Source organism: Brachyhypopomus gauderio, unplaced genomic scaffold (genome assembly GCF_052324685.1).
Source record: "Brachyhypopomus gauderio isolate BG-103 unplaced genomic scaffold, BGAUD_0.2 sc49, whole genome shotgun sequence".
NCBI classification, from domain to species: Eukaryota; Metazoa; Chordata; class Actinopteri; order Gymnotiformes; family Hypopomidae; genus Brachyhypopomus; species Brachyhypopomus gauderio.
The window spans coordinates 159,080-182,840 of NW_027506874.1; the positions used below are offsets into that span (position 1 = coordinate 159,080).

A 23,761-nucleotide genomic window follows, 5' to 3' on the forward strand; every position below is an offset into this window, starting at 1 on the left:
TTGTATGCATATCTGTCCAGTCATAACAGTCATGTCAGTCCAGTCATGTCAGTCATTTCAGTCCAGTCATGTCAGTCATTTCAGTCCAGTCATATCAGTCATGTCAGTCCAGTCATGTCAGACATAAGTCATGTCAGTCATATCAGTCATGTCATTACAGTCATGCCAGTCATGTCACTCATTCCAGTTATGTCAGTCATATCAGTCATATTACTTTTGTTCATCATGCCAGTGATGTCATTTCAGTCATGCCAGTCATATCAGTTATGTCAGTCATGCCAGTCATGTAATGCCAGGCTTTGCAGACTACATTCATACTTTGAATACACGGGCAGTCATGTTAGGCGTGCAAGGTGTGCAAGGAGTGAATTAACAAAGCATAGTCTCTGGCACCCTCAATCTCTCTCTGTCTGTAATATACAGGCCCAATCATGTATAGACAAATGCAGGCCTTCCTATATTGTTCACATAGATGCAGCCCTAGCCAGATGTGCTATTTCTGTGTCTCCCTTTCTGACACACGCAGATGTCATCACACTCTATCTGTAGAGCACACACTGGCCAAACCCAAACAGCTTCTTTTCACTTTTAGGTCTAAAGGACCTTTTGGGCTTCCTTTTGCCTATTGAGGCCAAAATATGCCTATTTGTGTGTGAACCCGCCAATCGCCGCTTGCGGCTATATTTCTTCTTATTCTTTTGCCCATTTTTCGACATAAAATGCATCGTGCAGCCTAGACCGTAATGCCTAGAAAACCCAATCTTGGCAAAAAGGTTCAGTTAACTCCAAGGACCAGATTCCCATACAGGGACCCAAATTGGCCTGATGGTGGCGCTATAGCAGAGCATATTGACTTTTTGTCCATATCTCCTACACCGTAGGTCCTAGAACCAAAATTCCAGTTCCTATGCATTCCTTGACTAAATTCAATAGGACAATTAATATACAACCATTAAGCTCCGCCCACTTAGATTTCGAGTTAATTTGCATAATGTGCAAAATCACACACATCTTTGAGCGCAAACTAGTCCCTGGATTTTTCACAGACATGCACATATGTGGTATCAAAACGTTCAGAAGAGTCTGAACTTTAAAATGTATCCAACAAAAATGCTAATTTCTTCACTACCTAGTCAGTATAAGCCAATCAAATGAGGGGGCGTAAATTCAATAGTAAATTTTGCACATATGGAGCTCTAACTTAAGAAAACTTGCATGTAATGAGATGGCACTTCACAGACAGCTTCCGTGTGAGGGTCTGGGGCAGCTCGCAGAGGTTGCCATACCTCACCTGCTAGGGGGCGCTATAACATGCAAAAATTTGCCCCATGCACTCAGATTGGCCGATCCACATGAAACTTGACAGACATCATCTATGGGCCTCTGGAAACCAGGTCCTAAAGCAGACATGCCATACTTCCAAAATGGCTGACGTAATCGGCCAATCAGTGATCGGCACGCGTTTGACAGGCTTACCATTGGTCGATCTGCACGAAACCTCTTGGGTGTGGACAAGTGCACGCCCCCTATGACATAATCCAGCCGGGTGTCGATTGGCCACTGGGGGGCGCTATTGCAAAAAAAGCAAGTGTATCCCCTACATAATTCCACTTGGGAACATGCAATTGGACTCTTTTGATTCCTTGCAGTAGTGCGAACAACTTTCCCATTACAAGTCCTATTAAAAAATGCACAGTTTATTTACAGTTAATAACAGTTTGAAATCATCACTTTTCATACTGCTCCTAGGATTTTCATACTATCATGTCAAGCAAAGTCTTATAATACTCTACAGAGTGTGAAATCAAAAAACAATCCAAAGATTTTGGATTTGAGGACACTTATACCTGCTAAATATTTTTTTAATGGACAGCATCGATACATATAATATTCATATTCTTAAAGCTCTTTCATATTTTATCCAATTCTGACCAAAATGCACAAGCCCATTCAGAAGCCCATCCTGAACAAATTTGTCAAGTTTCATCTAAATCGGTTATCGTATGGCTCTACAGTGCAGTATTATATACAATGCATAAAAATGCATGTAAAGTCCCTCTGTCACCTTCTCCTTCTCACACGCACGCAAGCTGAAACTCACACACTCAGTCTCTCTCACACTCTCACCCACATTCCCCCTCCCATCTCTGTGCCCTAAGTAAACATTGCTCTGGCTACCTAGATCTCTCTGTGTCTATTAACCAGGCACACACACATACAGGCGCAAGCAGGCCTTCCTATAGCATTCACAATGACACTTCCCTAGCCATACCCACCCATATCCCAGTGACTAACACATGCTCATACAAACTGATATTTGGCTTCTTTTTTGTCTCTCTCTCACACAAACACACAGACACACACACCTTTATACCTATATGTATGTATAGTTTCTATGTATACTTATGTATGTATGTATATGTTGTCATAGTTTGAGTACATACACTACCACACACACACACACACACACACACACACACACTTCTACCTAAATGTATGTAAAGTTTGTATGCATATCTATAGTATATGTATAGTATATGTCAGTCATGCCAGTGATGTCAGTCATATCAGAAATGCCAGTCATGTCAGTTACATTAGTCATGTCAGTCATGCCAGTCATGTAAGTCATGTCATGCCAATCATTTCAGTCCAGTCATATCAGTCATTTCAGTCCAGTCATATCAGTCATGTCAGTCAAATCATCAAATCATTACAGTCATGCCAGTTATGTCAGTCATGCCAGTCATGTCAGTCATGTTATGCCAGGCTTTGCAGACTACATTCATACTTTGAATACATGGGCAGTCATGTTAGGCGTGCTAGGTGTACAAGGAGTGAAATAACAAAACATGGTCTCTGGCTCCCTCAATCTCTCTCTGTCAGTAATATACAGGCCCAATTCATGTATAGGCAAGTGCAGGCCTTCCTATACAGTTCACATAGATGCAGCCCTAGCCAGATGTGCTATTTTTGTGTCTCCCTTTCTGACACACGCAGATGTCATCACACTCTATCTGTAGAGCACACACTGGCCAAACCCAAACAGCTTCTTTTCACTTTTAGGTCTAAAGGACCTTTTGGGCTTCCTTTTGCCTATTGAGGCCAAAATGCCTATTGGTGTGTGAACCCGCCAATCGCCGCTTGCGGCTATATTTATTATTATTTTTCAGGCTGTAAAACGCATACTGCAGCCTAGACCGTAAGGCCCAGAAACACCAAACTTGGCAGACAGGTGCACCAGAGGTGCAATGAGGGAAACCCAGACAATGACCCACATTGGCCTGATGGTGGCGCTATAGCGCAGCATTTTGCGTTTTGGTCCATATCTCCTACACCGTAGGTCATAGAAACGAAATTCCACTTCTGATGGATTCCTTGGATCAAACCAAACAAAAAAGCCTCTAGGACCCTTTAGCTCCGCCCACTTAGATTTTGAGTTAATTTGCATAATGTGCAAAATCACACACATCTTTGAGCGCGAACTAGTCCCTGGATTTTTCACATACATGCACATATGTGGTATCAAAACGTTCAGAAGAGTCTGAACTTTAAAATGTATCCAACAAAAATGCTAATTTCTTCACTACCTAGTCAGTATAAGCCAATCAAATGAGGGGGCGTAAATTCAATAGTAAATTTTGCACATATGGAACTCTAACTTAAGAAAACTTGCATGTAATGAGATGGCACTTCACAGACAGCTTCCGTGTGAGGGTCTGGGGCAGCTCGCAGTGGTTGCCATACCTCACCTGCTAGGGGGCGCTATAACATGCAAAAATTTGCCCCATGCACTCAGATTGGCCGATCCACATGAAACTTGACAGACATCATCTATGGGCCTCTGGAAACCAGGACCTAAAGCAGACATGCCATACTTCCAAAATGGCTGACGTAATCGGCCAATCAGTGATCGGCACGCGTTTGACAGGCTTACCATTGGTCGATCTGCACGAAACCTCTTGGGTGTGGACAAGTGCACGCCCCCTATGACATAATCCAGCCGGGTGTCGATTGGCCACTGGGGGGCGCTATTGCAAAAAAAGCAAGTGTATCCCCTACATAATTCCACTTGGGAACATGCAATTGGACTCTTTTGATTCCTTGCAGTAGTGCGAACAACTTTCCCATTACATGTCCTATTAAAAAATGCACAGTTTATTTACAGTTAATAATAGTTTGAAATCATCATTTTTCATACTCCTCCTAGGATTTTCATACTATCATGTCAAGCAAAGTCTTATAATACTCTACAGAGTGTGAAATCAAAAAACAATCCAAAGATTTTGAATTTGAGGACACTTATACCTGCTAAATATTTTTTTAATGGACAGCATCGATACATATAATATTCATATTCTTAAAGCTCTTTCATATTTTACCCAATTCTGACCAAAATGCACAAGCCCATTCAGAATCCCATCCTGAACAAATTTGTCAAGTTTCATCTAAATCGGTTATCGTATGGCTCTACAGTGCAGTATTATATACAATGCATAAGAATGCATGTAAAGTCCCTCTGTCACCTTCTCCTTCTCACACGCACGCAAGCTGAAACTCACACTCTCAGTCTCTCTCACACTCTCACCCACATTCCCCCTCCCATCTCTGTGCCCTAAGTAAACATTGCTCTGGCTACCTAGATCTCTCTGTGTCTATTAACCAGGCACACACACATACAGGCACAAGCAGGCCTTCCTATAGCATTCACAATGACACTTCCCTAGCCATACCCACCCATATCTCAGTGACTAACACATGCTCATACAAACTGACATTTGGCTTCTTTTTTGTCTCTCTCTCACACAAACACACAGACACACACACCTTTATACCTATATGTATGTATAGTTTCTATGTATACTTATGTATGTATGTATTAGTATATGTTGTCATAGTTTGAGTACATACACTACCACACACACACACACACACTTCTACCTAAATGTATGTATAGTTTGTATGCATATCTGTCCAGTCATAACAGTCATGTCAGTCCAGTCATGTCAGTCATTTCAGTCCAGTCATATCAGTCATGTCAGTCCAGTCATGTCAGACATAAGTCATGTCAGTCATATCAGTCGTCATTACAGTCATGCCAGTCATGTCACTCATTCCAGTTATGTCAGTCATATCAGTCATATTACTTTTGTTCATCATGCCAATGATGTCATTTCAGTCATATCAGTTATGTCAGTCATGCCAGTCATGTCAGTCATGTAATGCCAGGCTTTGCAGACTACATTCATACTTTGAATACACGGGCAGTCATGTTAGGCGTGCAAGGTGTGCAAGGAGTGAATTAACAAAGCATAGTCTCTGGCACCCTCAATCTCTCTCTGTCTGTAATATACAGGCCCAATCATGTATAGACACATGCAGGCCTTCCTATATTGTTCACATAGATGCAGCCCTAGCCAGATGTGCTATTTCTGTGTCTCCCTTTCTGACACACGCAGATGTCATCACACACTATCTGTAGAGCACACACTGGCCAAACCCAAACAGCTTCTTTTCACTTTTAGGTCTAAAGGACCTTTTGGGCTTCCTTTTGCCTATTGAGGCCAAAATATGCCTATTTGTGTGTGAACCCGCCAATCGCCGCTTGCGGCTATATTTTAATATTATTATTATGCTATTATATTATTATTATATTAAATTACATTATTACATATTTAGAAATCATCTTGACTTATTTTCCTGTTTTCTTATTGATAAGTAATAACTCAATAATGCAAATAACGCAATTTCTAGTGCTCTATTCCAAACTATAATACTGTCTATAACACTGTCTATAACACTCTCTATAATTGTGTCTATAATACTGTCCATAACACTCTCTATAATTGTGTCTATAACACTCTATATAACACTCTTTAATTGTGTCTATAACACTCTCTATAACACTCTTTAATTGTGTCTATAACACTCTCTATAACACTCTCTATAATTGTGTCTAACACTGTCTATAATTGTGTCTGTAACACTCTCTATAATTGTGTCTATAATACTGTCTATAACACTCTCTATATTTGTGTCTATAACACTCTATATAACACTCTTTATTTGTGTCTATAACACTCTCTATAACACTCTCTATAACACTCTTTAATTGTGTCTATAACACTCTCTATAACACTCTCTATAATTGTGTCTAACACTGTCTATAATTGTGTCTATAACACTGTCTATAACACTCTCTATAATTGTGTCTATAACACTGTCTATAATTGTGTCTATAACACTGTCTATAATTGTGTCTATAACACTGTCTATAACACTCTATAATTGTGTCTATAACACTGTCTATAACACTCTATAATTGTGTCTATAACACTCTCTATAACACTATAATTGTGTCTATAACACTCTCTATAACACTATAATTGTGTCTATAACACTCTCTATAATTGTGTCTAACACTGTCTATAACACTCTCTATAATTGTGTCTAAAACACTGTCTATAACACTCTATAATTGTGTCTATAACACTCTCTATAATTGTGTCTATAACACTCTCTATAATTGTGTCTATAACACTGTCTATAACAGTGTCTATAATTATGTCTATAATACTGTATAATACTGTCTATAACACTGTCTATAATACTGTCTGTAACACTGTCTATAATTGTGTCTGTAGTGGTTATTTCCTGTCCAGTTGGTCACGCCCTCCAGGTAGCAACACCTGTTCTTATCCACGTGGCCCATCCACTGCAACCAATAGGTGGAGCACACTCAAACAAAAAAGAAGAGCACATGAAAAAACAAAAACATACACATGAATAACCGTTTTGGCTCCTACAGTGTCTATAACACTGTCTATAATTGTGTATATAATACTGTCTATAACACAGTCTATAATTGTGTCTATAACACTGTCTATAACACTCTATAATTGTGTCTATAATACTGTCTATAACACTCTCTATAATTGTGTCTATAACACTCTATAATTGTGTATATAACACTCTCTATAATTGTGTCTATAATTGTGTCTATAACACTCTCTATAATTGTGTCTATAACACTCTCTATAATTGTGTCTATAATTGTGTCTATAACACTCTCTATAATTGTGTCTATAATTGTGTATATAACACTCTCTATAGTTGTGTCTATAATTGTGTCTATAACACTCTCTATAATTGTGTCTATAATTGTGGCTATAACAGTGTCTGTGCCTCGTGGGAACCATTCCCACTCTCCAGTTAGCTAAGAACCTCCACACAAAAGGTCACAGACGCCAGGATGGGTTCAGACCCGTTTTTATATGGCAGGTGTGAAATTGTAAATGTAAATACAATTTACATGCTTTAGTATGCACATATACATAGTGGTTATGAATTCAGATTCAATATAAATCACAATAATTCGTTACATCGCTACACAATTACGACACGGATTAACCACTTACATGTTTCATAAGTAATTATTATTCATCCAACACCTATAACACAGTTTTACCTGGAATACTTACAGGGAATGCATTCATGAACTTAACAGCTACGAAACAATACCCAGCCGTCTCTGCACCGCATTGTCTGAACAATTACTTCCTGGTTTCAACTTAAAGGGCCAGACTACAAGTTACATTAATGGTGGAGACAGAACAGTGTCTATAATATTGTCTATAACACTGTCTATAATACTGTCTATAACAGTGTCTATAATATTGTCTATAACACTGTCTATAATACTGTCTATAACAGTGTCTATATTATTGTCTATAACACTGTCTATAATACTGTCTATAACAGTGTCTATAATATTGTCTATAAAACTGTCTATAATTGTGTCTATAATACTGTCTATAATATTGTCTATAAAACTGTCTACAATTGTGTCTATAATTGTGTCTATAATATTGTCTATAACACTCTATAATTGTGTCTATAATACTGTCTATAATTATGTCTATAATACTGTATAATACTGTCTATAACAGTGTCTACAATTATGTCTATAATACTGTCTGCAACACTGTCTATAACACTATCTATAATACTGTCTATAATATTGTCTATAAAACTGTATAATTGTGTCTATAATACTGTCTATAACACTGTCTATAATATTGTCTATAAAACTGTCTACAATTGTGTCTATAATTGTGTCTATAATACTGTCTATAATATTGTCTATAACACTCTATATTTGTGTCTATAATACTGTCTATAATTATGTCTATAATACTGTATAATACTGTCTATAACACTGTCTATAATACTGTCTGTAACACTGTCTATAATTGTGTCTGTAGTGGTTATTTCCTGTCCAGTTGGCCACGCCCTCCAGGTAGCAACACCTGTTCTTATCCACGTGGCCCATCCACTGCAACCAATAGGTGGAGGACACTCAAACAAAAAAGAACAACACATGATGAAAAAACAAAAACAAACACATGAATAACCGTTTTGGCTCCTACAGTGTCTATAACACTGTCTATAATTGTGTATATAATACTGTCTATAACACAGTCTATAATTGTGTCTATAACACTGTCTATAACACTCTATAATTGTGTCTATAATACTGTCTATAACACTCTATAATTGTGTCTATAATACTGTCTATAACACTCTCTATAATTGTGTCTATAACACTCTATAATTGTGTCTATAACACTCTCTATAATTGTGTCTATAATTGTGTCTATAACACTCTCTATAATTGTGTCTATAACACTCTCTATAATTGTGTCTATAATTGTGTATATAACACTGTCTATAATTGTGTCTATAATTGTGTCTATAACACTCTCTATAATTGTGTCTATAATACTGTCTATAACACTCTCTATAATTGTGTCTATAACACTCTCTATAATTGTGTCTATAATTGTGGCTATAACAGTGTCTGTGCCTCGTGGGAACCATTCCCACTCTCCAGTTAGCTAAGAACCTCCACACAAAAGGTCACAGACACCAGGATGGGTTCAGACCCGTTTTTATATGGCAGGTGTGAAATTGTAAATGTAAATACAATTTATAAGCTTTAGTATGCACATATACATAGTGGTTATGAATTCAGATTCAATATAAATCACAATAATTCGTTACATCGCTACACAATTACGACACTTACATGTTTCATAAGTAATTATTATTTATTCAACACCTATAACACAGTTTTACCTGGAATACTTACAGGGAATGCCTTCATGAACTTAACAGCTACGAAACAATACCCAGCCGTCTCTGAACCGCATTGTCTGAACAATTACTTCCTGGTTTCAACTTAAAGGGCCAGGCTACAAGTTAAATTAATGGTGGAGACAGAACACTGTCTATAATACTGTCTACAACAGTGTATTTTATTACATTTATGCCAATAAAGAATTGTTGAACTAGAGAGAGAGATACAGAGAGAGAGAGAGAAAGAGAGAGAGATAGAGATATACAGACAAACCAGTGTTTGACACCACTTACCAATCACAACTCACCACATGCTGACCAATCACAACTCACCACATGCTGACCAATCACAACTCACAACTCGTCTGTCTTTGTTCTCCTCTATGTGTGTTTGTATTACCATGTTTTGTGTCTGTCTGGGTTCATGTGCATCCTGTTGGATTCTGGGGGGAGGGGAGAGAGAGTGAGGCGTATGTATGTGTGTGTGTGTGTGTGTGTGTGTGTGTGTGTGTGTGTGTGTGTGTGTGTGTGTGTGTGTGTGTGTGTGTGAGTGTGTGTGTGCACGCGCGCACATGAGCTTGTGTATGTGAGGCAACGTGTGTGCATGGGAGTGAGAGAGATGTTTGTGTTCACATGTGTGTTGATGTGTAAGTGTGAGTTTTTCTCCTTCTCTCTACAGTCTGTATGACTGCAGTATTAGAGAGGAAGGCTGTGCTGCTCTGTGTTCAGCTCTGAGGTCAAACCCCTCATCACACCTGAGAGAGCTGAATCTGCACTACAATAAACCAGGAGACTCAGGAGTGAAGCAGCTCTCTGCTCTACTGGAGGATCCACACTGTACACTGGAGAAACTAGAGTGAGTTACTGACTTACTGACTCTTTATACACAAACACACACACACACACAAACACACACATATATACACACACACACACAAACACACACACACATATATATATACACACCCACACATATATATACAGACACACACATACACACACACACACTTGTCCTGTAACTGCTGCCATATGATTGTTAAGTTCAGTAAAATGGTTCAGAAAAAAATAAAATGTTTTTATGCTTTTGTTTTATGTTCTACAAGTTCATTGTGATGTTATGGAGCTGTGGAGGTGGAATAAGTGGAATTATTATCACAATATGAAAGTGAACCAGTAACTCTGTGTGTGTGTGTGTGTGTGTGTGTGTGTGTGTGTGTGTGTGTGTGTGTGTGTGTGTGTGTGTGTGGCAAGGTGTGTGTGTGGGAGTGAGAAAGATGTTTGTGTTCCCATGTGTGTTGATGTGTAAGTGTGAGTTTTTCTACTTCTCTCTACAGTCTGTCTAGGTGCAGTATTAGAGAGGAAGGCTGTGCTGCTCTGTGTTCAGCTCTGAGATCAAACCCCTCATCACACCTGAGAGAGCTGAAACTGAACTACAATAAACCAGGAGACTCAGGAGTGAAGCAGCTATCTGCTCTACTGGAGGATCCACACTGTACACTGGAGAAACTAGAGTGAGTTACTGACTTACTGACTCTTTATACACACACACACACACACACACACACACACACACACACACACACATATACACACACACAAACACACACATATATACACACACACACACACACACACACACACACAAACACACACACATATATATACACACACACATATATATACAGACACACACACACAAACACACATACACACACTTGTCCTGTAACTGCTGCCATATGATTGTTAAGTTCAGTAAAATGGTTCAGAAAAAATAAAATGAATGTTTTTATACTTTTGTTTTATGTTCTACAAGTTCATTGTGATGTTATGGAGCTGTGGAGGTGGAATAAGTGGAATTATTATCACAATATGAAAGTGAACCAGTAACTCTGTGTGTGTGTGTGTGTGTGTGTGTGTGTGTGTGTGTGTGTGTGTGTGTGTGTGTGTGTGTGTGTGTGTGTGTGCGTGAGGCAAGGTGTGTGTGTGGGAGTGAGAGAGATGTTTGTGTTCCCATGTGTGTTGATGTGTAAGTGTGAGTTTTTCTCCTTCTCTCTACAGTCTGTCTAGGTGCAGTATTAGAGAGAAAGGCTGTGCTGCTCTGTGTTCAGCTCTGAGGTCAAACCCCTCATCACACCTGAGAGAGCTGAATCTGAAACTCAATGAACCAGGAGACTCAGGAGTGAAGCAGCTCTCTGCTCTACTGGAGGATCCACACTATACACTGGAGAAACTACAGTAAGTTACTGACTTACTGACTCTACACACATACACACACACGCACTCAACACACACGCACTCAACACATACACAAATACACACACACAAATACACACACACGCACACACAAGTACATACACACACACACGCGCACACACACGCACGCACACACACACGCACGCACACACACACGTACAGACACACACACGTACAGACACACACACACAAACACACACACAAACACACACACAAACACAAACACACACTTGTCCTGTTACTGCTGCCATATGATTGTTAAGTTCAATAAAATGGTTCAGAAAATATAAAATGAATGTTTTTATTCACACAGCGCATGCTCTGCTGCTACGACGCTATCCGTGCACTCGTGTGCCTCCATGTGTCTGTGTCTCCAAGTGTGAACTTCTTTTTTTTTCTTTTCTTACTTTCACTTAAGTTTGTCTGTCAAAGTCTTGCGTAATAGTGTTTAGAAATAGTGCTAGCAAACACCGCAATGAGGAGTAAGCCATCTAAAACAATCTGGACAATTATTATTATGATATGGGTCATTGCCAGTGAAAGCTGTGCGCTACTACCTGAGCAATCCAGCACCGGCGGACTTACCTACACCCGGGAAGATCTGCTACAACTTCGGATGTCCATGCCGGGCGGGATGAAACCATCGATACCCCTCCCGCCAGATATTCGGTGGAGGATGAGAGGTAGGAGGGGAGGTGTTTGCACTCGGCTGAGGAGACGGCCCTACAGACCACCGCTACCCTCTATCATCATGGCCAACGTGCGATCCCTCCGGAACAAAGTCGACATACTCCATGCCAAATGCAGGATGGAAAGGTCCTACCGGGAAGCCGGTATTCTAGCCCTGACGGAGACCTGGTTGAACGAGACCATTCCGGACACCAAGGTACAGCTTGACAACTTCAACATCTTTAGGGCGGACCGGACAAGAGACTCGGGAAAGGAGCGTGGTGGAGGGGTCTGCGTATATGTCAACAACAGATGGTGTAACAACATCAAAGTTCATGGCCAGGTATGCACACCTAACCTGGAAATGCTGACACTGTCCATGCGACCCTTCCACCTTCCAAGGGAATTCCCTAACCTGGTCATCAGCTGTGTTTACACCCCACCCCGAGCGAATGTCACAACCGCAGCTGAGCAAATTACTAGCACCGCTAGCAAAATGCAGGAGAAACCTCCCGATGCGCCGGTGTTTATCATGGGCGACTTCATTAGCTGCAGGCTCGACAGTTTACTAACTTCCTTCCAACAATATGTAAACATTCCAACAAGGAGGAGGAACACCCTGGACCTGTGTTATAGGAATATTACAGACACATATGTCTCCCGGGCTCACCCGCCACTTGGTCTAGGTGATCATAACGTTATCACCAGTGTTGCAAATAACGGCGTTAGGTAACGGCATCATTTTGTCAGTAACGGGATAATATAATTAATTACTTTTCCTGTCGTTACAACGCCGTTGATGTTACTGGTCATTAAAAGCAGTGCATTACTATATATTGATATACTAACAATAATGCGAGCAGACCGCTGCCCAGACTAGTGAGGAGTAACAGATCTCGATAGGTCACAGTTCTCGGTGTAACACCTGTTTAACTTAACAAGTCAGTAAGCGAATCAGAGCCAGTGTTTTTACACGCGCGCCGAAGCACACCAGTGACACGGAGAGACACGCGACACAAACGGAGAAGAGGCAGAAATGTCGAGGCAGGAGCAAGCCGAAGAAAAATTGGCATTTTCAAGGTGGCGACATTATTTAAGAAAATACTTGAAGTTCCTGAATGTCTACGAGACTGTGTATTTGATTTATTTAATTAAGGATAGAGGTTTTATTGTTAAGTTTACTTCTGTTGTGAACAAACCAGTTGTCTCAGGTTGAGAGAATTTAATTTAATTTAGGGGTGGGCATAGATTAATATTTTTAATCTAGATTAATCTCACTGAAATCTTGAAATTAATCTAGATTAATCTAGATTAATCTATATTAAAATGGCTCATATGCGTGCTACCCAAGTAATGACTAAAAGTCAGTTTTTGAGATAGGGTTTTTTAATACAGAGGGTGCATTAGACCAGGGGCTCATCTCCTGTTTCCAAAATGCATCAATGACTGCTTGAGAAAGCTGTTCTACTTTGATATTTGAAGAAAAACATGCTCAATAAAATGTAGGCTACTTGTGTTCAACGGTTTATTCAGTTAAACATGAATTTGTAAGCCTACATACTGTACATTAACCCCTAGATGCACAAGTGACTGACCCTATACCCTTCCATAAGTGGGTCTAAAAGGACCCGATGAGAATCAATGTTTTTTTGTGCCATTTTTGTCATTTTGGTTAAGAATAATTACTTCTATAATATTTAGTATTATATTTAAGACCACACAATAATGATTTCATGTTTGAAATATCTTTATTTTTCACTTTTTAACATCTTTGAAAAATTAATTTACCAAGAAAAGTAATAGATAAATGTGAACATAGCGAACATCCATTTTGTGTGTGTGTGTGTCTATAACTGTTCAGTCATTGACAGTTCCTCTCTCTTTTTAAGACTCCATGTATATAAGACTCGGGGGCTTATATACATGGAACTAGACAAGGATCAGGTGCAAACAATGATACAGGGGCGTGGTAACTAACAAGGGATTCATCAAAACTAACGAGCAGGGCGGGACAAACGGGCAAGAACACAGACACGAGGGAACCCAGAGTGACAGCTAGGAGAGGGGGCATAGCCGCACGTGACAGAACCCCCCCTCAAAGCGTGCCACTCCGGGGCACGCAAGGGCAGACAGGACAGGGAACCAGACTAGGACAAGACAGGGAACCACGGAACACGGGGAGGGACAGGGACAGCAGACACGGGACGGACCGGAGGAACAGACCAGGGGAAAGCAGGGCACGGAGACCGGGGCATGGCAGGGACAGAGAAACCAGAGACTGGCCAGGAGCTGGGCTGGGGCATGGCGGCACACGGGGCACAGGGAGACCGGACAGGGCAAGGAGCAGGAGCAGGGCTGGACAGTACAGGACTGGGGACAGACACGGGAGTGGGGCCAGGGGACAAGGCAGAGGCAAACACTGAGGTGAAGACAGCATGGACCACAGAGACAGGCACGGGCACAAAGCGGGTCATTACTTGGGGAACAGACATGGGGACGGGGACAGAGACGACACCACCGGAAACAGACATGGGAACAGGAACACAGACCTTGACAGACACAACCACGGGGACAGGGACCAAAACAAAACCAGGGATGGGACCAGGGGGCAAGGGGAACACGGGCAACAGAACATAGGAGGCACAGGGCGGAGCAGGGGGAACACAAAGTCCATGCCCAACAGGGGGCAGCACAGTCTCAAGGGCAACAGGCGGGGTCCGCTGGCGTCCAGCGGGGACAGGCGGGGTCCGCTGGCGGGCAGCGGGGACAGGCGGGGTCCGCTGGCGGGCAGCGGGAACAGGCGGGGTCCGCTGGCGGGCAGCGGGAACAGGAGCCGGCAGGCAGGCAGCGGGAACAGGAGCCGGCAGGCAGGCAGCGGGAACAGGAGCCGGCAGGCAGGCAGCGGGAACAGGAGCCGGCGTGGACGACCCCTCCTGGGTCGCGGAGACAGGAACCGGCGTGGACGACCCCTCCTGGGTCGCGGAGACAGGAATCGGCGTGGGTGAGACGCCCTCGGGGGGCGGAACCACCGGGCTGACGTCCTCGGGGGGCGGAACCACCGGGCTGACGTCCTCGGGGGGCGGAACCACCGGGCTGACGTCATCAAGGGTCCGAGCCGGCCACTCCTGGTTTGAGTGACCACTACTCCCCCCCAAAAAATTCTTGGGCGTCTCTAGGGGTGAGGCCGGCAGGATTGAAGGAGGGAGGAGCTCCTCAGGGTAGGCGACGACCTCATGCGTTGTGGCAGCGGGGCTCTGAACCGGGGGCGTGGTCTTCCTCCTTCCCCGGTCTGGTCTGCGCCTGGAAGAACATACAGACACAACTGCTTCTCGGTGGCTTTCATTGTGACTCCGCCTCGACGGAGGCATCGGGAGCTCACAATGGCTTTTGAAAGCCAACCGAGAGCCAAGCCAACGCTCGTCTGCACATTCCTTCCGTCTACCCGAATCTCGCGCTACAGGTTGCTCCTCCCTGTAGCGTGTGTCGAGTCGGGCAGACACGTAGCGCTCATCAGGGAGCTCGTCGCTAAAGCCAGAAACCGAAAGTGATTTCGCTTTGTTTTTACGGCGACGAGACTCCCCTGTACCCACAGCGCAAGGGGAATTCCTGTCTCTGGTTTGTTCGCGCTGTAATACCGGAGAGTCGAACCGAATTAAACCAGTCAACATCTCATTACAGCGGTTGAACTTACCAGAGTCTCGCTCTCTCGCTGTGTCCTTGTTAGGTCGGTTGTTATGTAACGGGGCTCGCGCCCCGGAGCGCGGAGACGGACACAATCGCTGAGAAGAGCGAGATTTATTGCAGGGCATTCCATAATCGTCATCACTAAAACAGGGGGGCAGTCCGAATAACACAGATACACGGGCATAACGAAAACAAGGCAAACACGAGCAAGGCAGGGAAACACAGAGAACACGAACCACAGGCGAAAGACAATCCAAACTGGTACGAAAAACCAACATCCAAAACAACCGACAAGGGAGACTCAGGGGCTTATATACATGGAACTAGACAAGGATCAGGTGCAAACAATGATACAGGGGCGTGTTAACTAACAAGGGATTCATCAAAACTAACGAGCAGGGCGGGACAAACGGGCAAGAACACAGACACGAGGGAACCCAGAGTGACAGCTAGGAGAGGGGGCGTAGCCGCACGTGACATCATGAAAGACACACAGAATATTATTATTACTATTCATGTCATAATATTATGAAGATTATACTTACATGTATCAGCTCTTGCTGTGTAAAATAATCTTCCTGAGGGATGAAACTTCTCAAATAGTATGTGTAGTCCACTTTTGATTTATTTCTGACAGCCACCATTGAAAAAAATCAAAGGTTTCCATTGGATTCCATAGAAAATTCATGCGGGTCATTTTTGACCCACTTATGGAAACTTGGGGTAGTAATACAAAAACTACAATTTCTTAAAATTTATAAAAGGTAAAAAACATGTTTTTTGAGGAATACCTGGAATATGAAAAGATAACAATTTTTCATTGTGAAGATATTTCAGGAAAACAACCTTCTCGGGTCATTTTAGACCCAGTTATGCATCTAGGGGTTAAAAGGGGTTGATAACATGTTTATTCAGCTAAACATGATATTTGAAATGTAAGCCAACATTTAGTACATTTAACCTCACGGACGTAATTTGGGGGGGACTTTTTCAAAAGCTGGTTTTGGTCCTCTGCAGTTTTAACGGTTAAATATAAATATTTAAATAGCGACGAATCTAGCGCTAGGACCATGCAGAAAACGACCGCTCCGAGCTCCGCTCCGGTAACACTTTACGTTCCTAAAAATGAATTTTCCATGAAGCAGACCTGGCGACTTCGTGGCTGCATCCATGCAAACACACATACGATTTGTAATTCACAGGTTTGAAAACTCGTTCTCGCCCCTACTGTGCAATTTAGTTAGGAATACAGCCGAGCTAAACTATCAAGTTGAAAGTCATCATAGTTTGCTTACCCATTTTGACCCGGTTCCCAACCCAACTTTAAGAATAGATTAACGGCGATAATTTTTATATCGCCCGATAAGATTATCAAATTAACAACCGCCGTTACCGCCGTTAACGGCCCACCACTAATTTAATTTGATAGATGTGTTACGGAACAGCTCCGGACCCCTCCCTGTGGGCGTGTGTTTACGTCGTCTGCATCTTGCCGTCTGCGTCAGTGGATTCTCGTGGGTGTGGTTTTTTGTGTGTGTTCATCCGTCCCACCTGTGGATCGTCTCGTAATCACTCGGGACTCATGTTGTCTGTCTATTTAATGTGCGTTCGCGCAGTGTCTTGTGCTTGTCGTTGTCTGATTCTCCACATTACGTGTATGTGTAGGTGTTTCTGTGTGTGCTGTCTTGCGCTTCTGTTAATAAAGCAGTGACGTTGGCTGCAAAAGCAAGGATCCGTGTCTCGTCCTTCATGCTGCACCCCAGCGTTACAGAACGACAAGCCGAAAACGAGACACAATGCCAGGCTACAAGGCGAAGCCCAAAAAGGGGAAGAAGCCCAGCAAGCGGCACCACCGCTCTTCAGCCCCCCCCCACCCCCCCCCACCCCGCGCCGCAAAGCACCGCCGTGTCAGAGCGCTCCGTGAAGACCGTGAGGGGGAGAACCAGCCCGGTGGTGAGTGCGTCCCCTGACCCATCCGACAGGAGCGCCATGGACTACTCTCGGGGCGAGAGTCCAGGCTCTCCGATGGTCTGGAGCTTGGGCAGTGAGGAGGAAGAGGAGATGGAGGTCAGAGAAGAAGCCCACACTGCCCGCTCCAGAGCGCGGTCGCGGAGCGAGGAGGGAGATCCCTACGGCTCACCAGGCTCGTCCGTCATCCGCGCTGTTCCGGGCGCGTCCGCCAGCCACGCTGCACCGGGCGCGTCCGCCAGCCGCGCTGCACCGGGCGCGTTCGCCAGCCGCGCTGCACCGGGCGCGTTCGCCAGCCGAGCGGTACCCGTGGGCGCTGGTGGGTTCGCAACGAAGGCTGGAGGGAGACTGCCCACCGCCGCTCCGGCGGCTCCGGATCTCTCCCCCCTAATCGCCCTTCTTCTGGCGCGTAGTCTGGCGCCTGTTACGTGTGTGTCTGTCCCTGTATTCGTCTGTATTCCCGTCTGTTTGCCGAATCCCGTTTGCCCTTTCGTGGCCCTGTGTGTCGCTGTGCCTGTTTGTGTGTTTGTGAACGTCCCGTTCGTTGTGTCTAACGTGTTTTCCCCAGTCTTCCCAGGGAGGGTGTTTTAGAGTATTCGTGACAGTCCTGCCCTAGGTTCGGGGCTTTCCAGCTGCGCCGGACGCTCCGGGAGTAGCGAGCCCCTGGTGGGGGGTTTTGTTATGAAACAGCTCCGGACCCCTCCCTGTGGGCGTGTGTTTACGTCGTCTGCGTCTTGCCGTCTGCGTCAGTGGATTCTCGTGGGTGTGGTTGTTTGTGTGTGTTCATCCGTCCCACCTGTGGATCGTCTCGTAATCACTCGGGGCTCATGTTGTCTGTCTATTTAATGTGCGTTCGCGCAGTGTCTTGTGCTTGTCGTTGTCTGATTCTCCACGTTACGTGTATGTGTAGGTGTTTCTGTGTGCGCTGTTTTGCGCTTCTGTTAATAAAGCAGTGACGTTGGCTGCAAAAGCAAGGATCCGTGTCTCGTCCTTCATGCTGCACCCCAGCATTACAAGATGTAAATGCACTTTATATAGTGTAACTGTTTACTTTTTTTTTTTTTTTTTTATACAAAGATTTGGGATTTTAAAGGATTTTATCCAGCACTGGTCTGTGGACGGGAGAAGCCTGAGATCCACAGCGCCAAACAGTGGTCAGAGGACGCCATTGCAGAGCTGCAAGGCTGCTTTGCATGCACAGACTGGGACATTTTTAAGGGTGATCTGATCTAGAGGAAAAGGTCTCCGTCATCACAGATTATATAAAATTCTGTGTTGATATGATTATACCAACAAAGACCATCATGTAACGTTCTGCACGGGGCAGAACAGGGAGGCAGACACAAACGCTGAGGAGAGCGAGATTTATTAAGGGAAATTCCATAGACAGAGTCGAAGTGACGGGCATGGGTCATAACGGGTAGGCAGTCAGGACACGAAATACGGACAGACATAGCGAACACAACAAGGAAGACTCACGGAACAGCAGCACTGGGGCGAACAGGCAAAACACAGAGAAAAACAAAAAGACCGACAACTAGACCTGGGAGACACAGGGACTAATATACTAAACTAGGGACAGGTGATGACAATGACACAGGGGCGTGGTAACAAACAAGGAATCCATCAAAACCAACGAGCAGGGCGGGACAAACAGGCAGGGAACACGGACATGAGGGAACCCAGAGTGACAGCTACGAGAGGGGGCGTTGCCCTACGTGACACATCAGGAGATTTCCAAACTCCAAACCCTGGATCACCAAACACATCAAACTCAGAATGAGAGAAAAACGGGTGGCTTTTCTGAGGCAAGACTGGACTACACTCAAAGACATTAACCGGGAAATAAAAAATGACATTACTAAGGCTAAACTTAAATATAAAGATAAATTGGAACAGGAATTCAGCACCATGAACACAAAACAGGCCTTTGAAAAAATAAAGATACTCACAGGACAGAAGAACAAGCACAAATTAGACGCAATTTCAGACCCCAAGGCATTTGCCAGGGACCTAAACACCTTCTACTCCGGGTTCGACACAGTAGACCACTCAGACACATGCACGAATCTACTGGAGGCTATTCCCACCCAGGAGCCAGCCGAGCAGGTCCCTTTCACAGCTGAGGATGTTCGCCAGCAGCTGAGGAGATGTAAGCCTGGTAAGGCTCCGGGGCCGGATGGCATCAGTGCCCGAGTGCTTAAAGACTGTGCAGCTAAGCTTTCCCCCATCATCCACTCTTCTCCGAATCATACAGCACTGCTACGGTACCAGTTCTGTGGAAAACATCTACCATCATCCCAATACCCAAGAAACCCCGCCCTTCCGAATTCAATCATTACCGGCCAGGCGCACTTACCTCAATAATCATGAAATGTTTGGAAAAACTAATCCTTAGAACTCTCCTTCCAGTTGTCAGCCCACATCTGGACCAACATCAGTTTGCCTACAAGGTTAAGAGGGGGACGGAGGATGCTGTGGCATGTCTCCTCCACTCCCTCCTGCAACACCTAGAAACACCCGGCAACTATACCAGACTTCTGTTCATTGATTTCAGTTCTGCCTTTAATACAATTCAGCGTCACCTGATGATTAACAAACTTCACCAGCTGCACATCTCTCCAGCCCTCATTCACTGGATTCACAATTTCCTCAGTGACCGACCACAATCCGTCAGAATAGGTACAGTCTCTTCATCACTCACCACTATCAACACCGGTGCCCCACAGGGGTGTGTCCTAAGCCCATTCCTTTTTACTCTGTACACCAATGACTGTGTAAGCCTCACACATATCACCACATATTTCAAATATTCTGACGACACCGTTATACTTGCACTCCTCAATGACAATAACTCTATCTCAGCATACCAAGACTCCATTTCTCATCTCACAAACTGGTGCACAAACAACTATCTCCAGCTCAACATCAGTAAAACCAAAGAATTAGTAATTACCAACCCCAGATCACAAACACACACTATTCATAATCCCATTTGTATAGACAGTGAAACCGTAGAAATGGTAGACTGTTTCAAATACCTTGGACTCACCCTGGACAATAAACTCAGTTTTGAACAACATATCATGGTGATCCATAAAAGCAGCCAACAAAGACTTACAGCTATTCGCAAGCTTAAAGCTCTTTCTGTTGCCCCCTGTCACTTACTTCTCCTGTACAAGAGCATAGTCCAACCCATCCTCCTATACTGTCTACCCTGCTTTTTAAACATGTTAACTATTAACAATAGGAACAAAGTTATACGCATCACTCACACTGCATCCAAGATAATAGGCCTACCCACCCCCAACTTACCAGACCAGAACAGCAAATCCACCAGAAACAGAGCACATATGATTGCACATGACCCCAGCCACCCCCTCAACCGCCACTTCATTCTGCTCCCATCAGGGTGTAGATACAGGGCTTTGGCGTGGAAACGGGCACGGTTTGGGAAAAGTTTTGTGCCCTCCGCGATAGCTGCTCTGAATGTAAGCACACGGCGGGCTGTGGAACGCTTCCCCGTGTCCTCTGTGACATCTGCTGGACTGCCTATGTGATCTGCTCTGTCTAACGTGTATGTGTTTATATATATGTATTTATGTTTGGTGGGGAGAGGGGAGGGTATGTGTTAAGTATACCTATGTGATCTGCTCTGTCTGACGTGTATGTGTTTATATATATGTATTTATGTTTGGTGGGGAGGGGAGGGTATGTGTTAAGTATACCTATGTGATCTGCTGTCTGACGTGTATGTGTTTATATATATGTAATTATGTTTGGTGTAGAGAGGGGAGGGTATGTGTTAAGTATACCTATGTGATCTGCTCTGTCTGACGTGTATGTGTTTATATATATGTATTTATGTTTGGTGGGGAGAGGGGAGGGTGTGTGTTAAGTATACCTATGTGATCTGCTCTGTCTAACGTGTATGTGTTTATATATGTATTTATGTTTGGTGTAGAGAGGGGAGGGGAGGGTATGTGTTAAGTATACCTATGTGATCTGCTCTGTCTGACGTGTATGTGTTTATATATATATGTATTTATGTTTGGTGGGGTGAGGGGAGGGGAGGGTATGTGTTAAGTATACCTATGTGATCTGGGGGGTGTTCCAAGAAGCGGGTTAAGCGAGAAAACCCGGGTAAGTTAACTCAGAGTTCACGGAAACTCGAGGTTTTCCGTTCCAGAAACCGAGCTCAGAGAGAACCTGAGTCAGTTACTATAGCAACTTATGCTCTGAAGCTAACCTGCTCGCTGGCAGGTTAACTTGGACCTGACCCAGAGTTACAAACACGTCATCATGACGTGTCCTTTCCTCGAAGATCATGTGGATATTGAAACTCAGTTTATTCGCCGAGCTCTTCGTCGGGAACGCCTTATAAAACCCCGAATAGACATAGGCCTACTATCATTTTCGGATTATTTTTTTAATGAACGTTATCGTTTTCAGCACAATCCATTACTTACATCAATAACTTTATTATTATAATAACATTTCAAATATTACACATCGCGGATCAGCCCTAAATTCTCTCCAGATTGTTACATATCGGTCTTCGTTTTTTGCTAGTGGAAGTTTTCTTTATATTGTAGGAGATGCGGAATCTGTCAGCAAAGCTACTGTATGTCGGTCTGTCCGAAAACTATGTCTGGCATTAAAAGGACTAGTGCCCAGTTTTGTGGTGTTTCCTGGGCTTAAGCCAGTTATGGACATCAAAGAGGAATTCCACAGCGTCATTGGTTTGTCTTTAATTCACACGGACAATAAAGAAATTAAGCAAAGGAGAAGCAGTATATAACAAACTTCATTCCATTTACATTTTTAAGGATTTCCTAGAGTGATTGGCTGTATTGATGGAACCTACATATGCTACCTATTCCAGCACCATTAGAACATGAAAATTCATCCATAGCATTAATGTACAGGTACTAACCTTTATAATCCTTAATGAATAATGTACTTTTCTTTAATGGTAACAAAAATAACGTAGCTATTGTAACTGACTGTTCTTCCCATCAAGATCATATGTGATGCTTCTCACCTCGTCACAAATGTTGAAGCCAGATGGCCAGGATCCGTGTATGATTCCACACTGTACAACAAATCTGAACAGAGTAGGCCTGCTGTAGTTTTGCTAGTTGTTCACATGCAGTGTAATAGTTAAATCTTTGCAAACCCTAGTGTGATATAGGACATGACGGCCTCCTTCATGGAGACAGAGGGTATCCCTGCCTGTCCTATAGGCCTACCTTATGACTCCCTATTCAGATCCTGCACCTGGACCACAGTCCCGCTACAATCAGGCCCACAGCAAAACCAGGGCAAGAATTTAAATGACCCTAGGAATCCTCGAGGCCAGGTTCCAGTGCCTGAAGGGGCTCAGAGTAACCCCTGATAGGGCGTGCCACATAATAATGGCATATGTGGTATTACACAACATTGCAACCATCCAGTAAGAGCGACAGCCTACCATCTCTGACATGCCCACAGACGAGGAACCTTACATGCATGTGGGTGACAACACAGATGGTGGAGTTGTCAGAGACTCCATCTGCAATCACTGCTTTCCACATTAAATCATGCACCACCACCCACCCCACCATCCACCCTGTAACCTTTTAATATACATTACAGTCAAATTCACTGTTATGTTTCATTATTTCATTTTTCCTGTAAATAAATATATTTTATAATATATTTTAAGAATAAGATATAGCTATGTACAGCCATACCACTTTGTACAATATTCTACTTCATTTTTATCTGATGCCATGTGTGTTTCACACCACTCAGATTAGACCTGGAATTAGTAAGTGTTCAATAAAAAAATATTTAAAAACTCAATACAGTATTATAAAGGTGGAGAAAATAATAATATAATCGCACCCTTCTGCTAAATATAAAAATATCATTTTCACTCACGCATTAACTCTGTTGGCAATTTTTTGACATGCTGACTGCCTTTCTCTAGCAGCTACCGCAGTATTACATTTACGTTTAATAATATCTAAATATTCTGCATACGCAGTCATTAATACTTCAAGCTACA

At 43.4% G+C, this 23,761-nt stretch overlaps 2 protein-coding genes across 7 annotated transcripts in view; both read left to right on the forward strand.

The window, feature by feature from the left end:
- Window positions 1-10,528, forward strand: part of LOC143487705 (NLR family CARD domain-containing protein 3-like) — a 43,538-nt gene extending 33,010 nt beyond the window's left edge. Inside the window, exons 6-7 of the mRNA XM_076986801.1 lie at window positions 9,815-9,991; window positions 10,387-10,528. Of these exons, the coding sequence (XP_076842916.1) occupies window positions 9,815-9,991; window positions 10,387-10,441 (232 nt within the window). The 3' untranslated portion in view covers window positions 10,442-10,528. The remainder of the gene's footprint in view (window positions 1-9,814; window positions 9,992-10,386) is intronic.
- LOC143487703 (NACHT, LRR and PYD domains-containing protein 3-like) overlaps window positions 1-23,761 on the forward strand; it is a 267,073-nt gene that overhangs the window by 136,106 nt on the left and 107,206 nt on the right. For 3 of the 6 annotated variants that reach the window (XM_076986787.1, XM_076986788.1, XM_076986790.1), the window contains exons 18-19: window positions 10,470-10,646; window positions 11,194-11,370. The exons of 1 other annotated variant lie outside the window; for it this stretch is intronic. In XM_076986787.1, coding sequence (XP_076842902.1) covers window positions 10,470-10,646; window positions 11,194-11,370 — 354 coding nt within the window. Of the gene's footprint in view, window positions 1-10,469; window positions 10,647-11,110; window positions 11,371-23,761 lie in introns of those variants that run through there. 2 more of the 6 variants (XM_076986795.1, XM_076986799.1) reach the window with 2 other exon arrangements.